The following is a 6,076-nucleotide window of genomic DNA, read 5'->3' on the forward strand; positions in this document are numbered from 1 at the left end:
TTCTTTTTAAACATTTTTTTTTGGGGGGGTGGGGGGAAGGTAGTTAGGTCTGTCTGTCTGTCTGTCTATCTATCTATCTGTCTACCTATCTATTTTAATGGAGCTACTGGGGATTGAACCCAGGACCTTGTGCATACTAAGCACACGCTCTTCCCCTGAGCTACACCCTCCCCACCAGGGTTAAGTTTCAACATGTGAATTTAGGGAGGGACACTAACATTCAGTCTATTACATCTCGGTTCATAAGAATCTGTGGGTTGCCTGGGGCTCAGCTGGTCTAGGCTAGGTTTGGCTGGGCGGTTCTATGCTGTGAGTTGTGTCCAGGACTCTTCCATGCAACTCTTACCTTCTTAGTAGCAGCAGGCTAGTCCAAAGTACACTTAAAGCCTTTGCCTGTGTCACATGTATTAATGTCCCATTGGTCAAAATAAGTTACATGACAAAGCCCTACACTAATGGATTTCTTTTCTTTTCACAGAGGGTAGGGTGGGAAAGGAGTGAATATTTGCTGAATAATAAGCTAATAATGGTACCCTATGAAAAGTTAATAAGGTAAAGCAGCCTACATCTGCACCCACAAGTATTCCTTAAAAGCCTTTAATGCTCTGTCCTTCCAGTGCTTTTTTCTTGGAGACTCTTAAGGTGAAAACTACCATTTCAGATTACATTGGCACAGCCTTGTAGATACCCTATAGTGGCTGTTTAAGGCATATCTGGTACCATAATCTATAAACCAGGTAGGACCCTGTGTTTATGACTGTTGCTTTTTTGCTCTTTGCTATCATTTTACCTTTTTCTCGAAAGGACTTTGACTTGAGCCAGTTACACAGGGGCCTGGACGCTCGGCCCGAAGTGACTCGCAATGATGTGGCGCCAACCCTCATGAGTGTGCCCCAGTATCGGCCCCGCCCCGCCAACCCTGATGAAATTGGAAACTTTATTGACGAAGTAAGTAAGCAAAGTCAAAAGCCAAGGCCCAACGAACTCATCTCTAAACTTAGAAAGGAGCGGTTAGTTGTGTCAAAAGTGAGAAAGTCTTTTTATTCTTAACTTTACCATGTTTTCATCTTCATGATCCCTGAGCCCTATTTTTTAAATTTGTGCCTCGTCTGAATTTCAAAACTAATAGCACTTTGAATTAGTCTTAGGGAATTGGCAAAGTCCATACAGCAAAACCAAAAATTGCTTGAAAGGATTTAGTAGAACCAGAAATGAAACTATAGAGTTTAAAAGTAGATTCAGTTTGGTTTCACTAATGGGTCTCTCTTTCCCTGCATTCCACTGCTGGTTGGGATATAACGTTAAATGGCTACCTGAGGGCCAGAAAAATAGCTTCCATATTGTGCATGTCAGAAGTTCATTCAGCTATAAATATCAGAAGCTTAAATAGATGTAAGTATATTTATTCCATGCAAATAGAAGACTGGGGTAAGCAGTCAAGTCTAGTGCATCAGCCTTTTCTACCTTTCTGCTACATGATTAAAGCATGCAGATCCTTGTTCTCATGCTTGTTGCCTCATGATCACAAGATGGCTGCCACACTTCCAGGCCTGGGGTCTGTATTCCAGTCAACAAGTAGGAAGGGCAGAGCAGAGGGCAAAAATCTTTCTTCTAGCAAACTGTTAGGCAAGAAGGAAGTTCATACTACATGTTATTGGCCAGGACTGGCAGGATTGTTCCCATCTGCAAGGGAGGATGGGAAATAGGCATTAAGTTAATTAGCTTAGAGTAGGATGAGGAAAAATTGGTGGGGATAAGCAGAGAACCAAGTAAGATTAATAATCCAGCAGGATCTATTTCCTTAAACTATGTTACCTGATCACTTGCTCAGTTACTGGAAGGATTTTCAGGGCTTGTCTGATGGTCCAGTGGCCCTCAGCAAGTCTTGGTGGTGGAGGCTGGTTTTGCCTTGGCTTTCCAGGGGAGCTGTCACCAAGGACTGTACAAAGCACAGTAGTGTTGGAAGTGACCAAGCAGCATCCATTCTAGGCACTGGATCTTAGAGAAAACTGACAGCAGCAAGGGCCAGTTTCAACCATCCCTTTCAGAGACATCTGGATTCAAAATCTTTTCCTCCATTCACATTCATATATCATCATACCTGGCTGTAGCTGTTCTTAATTACAAAAATAAAATATTTGCTATTTTAAAAATATAAATTATGAAAATATATGTAAAGAAAAACATACAAATCCTTCCTCATTTTCCCCAATCCTACTCACCACAGTTAACGTAGCAGTTTGGCATTCATCCTTTCAGACCTCCCCAGACTGAAATGCAGCCTGTGTGCCCTGGTATGACTCTCCTCAGTGCTTTTAGTCCTTGTCCATCCTGATTGCTTGGTGCTTATCTCACCTGCCTATATAAAATTCACCATTTTAGGTTAAGGGGTAAGATTCTGCATACTTTCTCTTTTCATTAACAATATATCATGTCTGTCCTCCATTCTAGTTTGTATAAATTTACCATGTGGGCGTTAATTACTCCTGGTGTCCTGCAGCATTGTTGCATTGCTGTAACACTTTGCTTTAGGCACCAAGAGAAAGCATCCTGCCTAAGATGACAAGTGGCTGATTCCTTTCATTGAAAGATCCTATTGTCTGCTTTCCTTAGAACCTGAAGGCAGCTGATAGTGACCCCACTGCCCCGCCCTATGACTCTCTGCTCGTCTTTGATTACGAAGGAAGTGGTTCTGAAGCTGCTAGTCTGAGCTCCCTGAACTCCTCGGAGTCAGACCAAGACCAGGACTACGACTACCTGAATGAATGGGGCAATCGCTTCAAGAAGCTGGCGGACATGTATGGAGGCGGCGAAGATGACTAGGGGACTCAAGACAGGTGGGGAGAGAGGTGGGTCCCTATCCTCCTATGACGGGAAATGTAGGAATAATATTCCTGGTGGTTTTCCAGCTCCCTTCACTTGAGATAAATTTCTGGAGAAGAGACACCGTGATCACTGATGCAGTTAGAATAGTTATGATTTCCGGTTTATAGATCTAATCTGTGTGTGTTAGAAAGATTTTTGACTTTTCTTTGAATCTTTTTTCCCCCTTTCATCACTCTTTACATGGTGATGATGCCCAAAAGACTCCTGAATTTTAATATTTCAGGAGAATAGCTTCAGCCTCAAGGGTCTACTAGCAATTTTCAAATTTTCTTAAGGGCTTAGTCTCATTTTTAAAAGGAAGGGGAGGGGTCAATTTCCCTATTATATATATATATACATTAAAAAGATTAATTTGTGTGCTTTTGTTCCTCCCATCACTGCACTGGTGTTCCATGTTCTAAAATCCACTCTTACTACTTCGGAATTCTGTTAAATTTCTCTGATGCAGAAATTAATGGGCCCTTTTGGGGAAAGAGACATATCTTAGTCTGGCCATATCCTGACCGGGTATTATGTACTCTTCAGACCTTTAACGGTTTTCCTTTTTCGTCTCCTGAGTATGTTACTTGAAATGGGCATCTATCCAATGTACTTGTCCTGAGTAAGAATGTTTGTTATGTAAATGTCATTATGGGGTACTTTGGTTCCACACAGGGAGCCTGGACCAGAAAAGGTGGTGAGTTTTCAGGTGCCACTGAACTTTAAATGTTCATTTATCCCTAAAACAAAGGAGTGATATATTCCGAGACTCAGAATAGTGACTGAAGTGCTGCAGCCAAAGACAGAAGATGACTTGTCACAGCAGAGCAGAAACAGGAAAAGTGGCAGTTTAGTCAACTGAGACTGAGGATGGTTGAGGTGGTTCTACCTCTAGCCCTGAAAATTCTGAAAGAGCACAGGAATTTCAACATGTGTTTCCTGCCAGGATCTTTTGTACCCGAAGCACAGAATCCCCAAGTGCCTGCTTTAGTTGATTTCTACAGAAAATGCTGGCTGATCTGAACACAGTTGCCCCAAATTCCAACTGTGTGTGAAAACTCAAGACTGTTTTAAAATCCATTTTCTTCCTCAGGAGCAGGAAGAAAACACTGCCCGAAAGGGTGTTAGCAAGGGGAGGTGGAGGTAGGGAGACCCTTAATTTGGGTCTTCTTTTAGTTGAAATGCAACCTTCAAAAAACTTTCGACAACTACAGAAAAGAACTTTATCCAAATTGCTTCCTTACCTGTCAACTGTTTTGAGAAGGAAAAAACCATCTCTGCAATCACACTTCTTGGAATTGTCTTGATTTTTCAGCAATTGAAACTCTATCTAGTGTAGTTCTGTGTAGACAATGCCACTATAGTTTTGAGTTGTCTATGTGTGTTGGTGCTGATAATTTTGTATTTTCTTTGGGTGTGGAAAAGGAAAACAATTCAAGCTGAAAAATATTATTCTTAAATGTTCATTTTTATAATTTTATTAAAGAATTTTGTTAAACCGTTGTCAAGCTTGTTTTATTTGATTACATGGTTCCAAGCAAGACCAAGGGTGGATGAGCTCAGTTGAAACATGAAGAAAGAAGCTATTTGAAGACTATCGATCCATGTGGCACGTGGTGAAACCAATAAAATTCCCTTGTCAGTGGGAGACTGTGGGTTGCCCTGAGGGATAGAAAAAAGCAGGGCTTCAAATAACATTGTCAGCAAAGTTAGTACAGGCTCAGTGCTTCTCCCCTGGGGAAGACCGTGGCCCCCTCTCCCAGGGAACACTGGCAATTTCTGGAGATCCTTTTGATTGTCATCACTGGGGAGGTACTACCAGCACCTCAAGTCAAGGGTAGGGATGCTGCTTAAACATCCCCCCACAACAGAATGATCAAGCCCCAAATGCCAATAATGCTGCTGTTGAAAAACCCTAGTGTAGGCCTCCTCTGCTGGAGAGGTATGACTTTTTTTTTTTTTTTTTTTTGATAATTTAAAAAACTAGTAAAATACATATAACACTTTACATTTCACACTTTTAAGTGTACAGTTCAGTGGTGTTAAGCACATTCAAAATGTTGTGTAACCATCACTTCTATTTCCAGAGCTTTTTCATCATTCCAAACAAATAAGTGGAATCATTTAATAATTTGTTTTAAATTCAGCTTGTTTCACCTAGAATAATCTTTTCAAGGTTCATCCATATTGTAGCCTGTGTCAAAACTTCCTTTTTATGTTGAATAATATTCCATTACATGTATATGCTACATTTTGTTTATCCATTCGTCTTGGGTTTTTCCTACCTTTTGGCTGTTAGGAATAATGCTGCAATGAACACTGAACATCAGTGTACACATAACTGTTTTGAGTCTGTATTTTCAATTCTGGTTATATATCTAGGCGTGGAATTACCATAGAGTATGGTAATTCTATGTTTAGTTTTTTGAGAAACTGTTAATACATGAACCTTGATTGGATTCTCAAGTGAAAATTAGAAATCTGTAAGAGTCATTTTAAGGAAAATTTTAACATGGATCTTATAGTAGTAATACTCCCAAATACTAATTTTCTTGGATATAATGGTTATGTGGTTCACTAGAAGAACCCTTATTTTTAGGAAATAAATGAAGAATTTAGGGGTAAAGTTATGATGTCTGGAAACTGAAAATGGTTCAGCCAAAAACATGTATCAAGAGAGGCAGCACAAAAGCAAAGGTGGCAAGAAGGTCACAATGACTGAATCTAGGTGAAAGGTATGTAAGTGTTCAGTTACAATTTTGATTTTTCTTTGGGTTTAAAATATTTCAAAATAAGTTACAGAGAAATAAGTAAGCCAGAAATTAACCCTCGTGTATATGGTCAAATGATATTCAACAAGGGTGCAAAGACCATTCAATGAGGAAAGGACAGTATAAAGTTGGATGCACCTTTACATATACAAAAGGTAACTGAAAGTGGATCAAAGGCATAAACATATGAGCAAAAACTATAAAACTGTTAGAAGAAAACAGGGGAAAAGCTTCATGATGGATTTGGCAATGATTTCTTGGCTATCACACCAAGAGTAAAGCACAGGCAACAAAAGAAAAAAACGGATAAATTGGATCACTACAGTTAAAAGCTTTTGTGTATCAAAGGACACCATCAACAGAGCAAAAAGGCAGCTCACAGAATGGGAGAAAATATTTGCAAATCATATATTCAGAATGTGTTTTTTAGGACCAGCAAA

At 39.9% G+C, this 6,076-nt stretch overlaps 1 protein-coding gene across 2 annotated transcripts in view; it reads left to right on the forward strand.

Annotated features, from left to right (window-relative positions):
- The window catches only part of LOC102518832 (cadherin-1), a 67,924-nt gene extending 63,556 nt beyond the window's left edge, over positions 1–4,368 (forward strand). For both annotated transcript variants that reach the window (XM_032486613.1, XM_006180589.3), the window contains exons 15-16: positions 805–948; positions 2,614–4,368. In XM_032486613.1, coding sequence (XP_032342504.1) covers positions 805–948; positions 2,614–2,823 — 354 coding nt within the window. In that variant the 3' untranslated portion in view covers positions 2,824–4,368. The remainder of the gene's footprint in view (positions 1–804; positions 949–2,613) is intronic.
- Positions 4,369–6,076: the final 1,708 nt, after the last annotated feature.

The sequence above is a fragment of the Camelus ferus genome, chromosome 9 (assembly GCF_009834535.1).
Source record: "Camelus ferus isolate YT-003-E chromosome 9, BCGSAC_Cfer_1.0, whole genome shotgun sequence".
Taxonomy (NCBI): Eukaryota; Metazoa; Chordata; class Mammalia; order Artiodactyla; family Camelidae; genus Camelus; species Camelus ferus.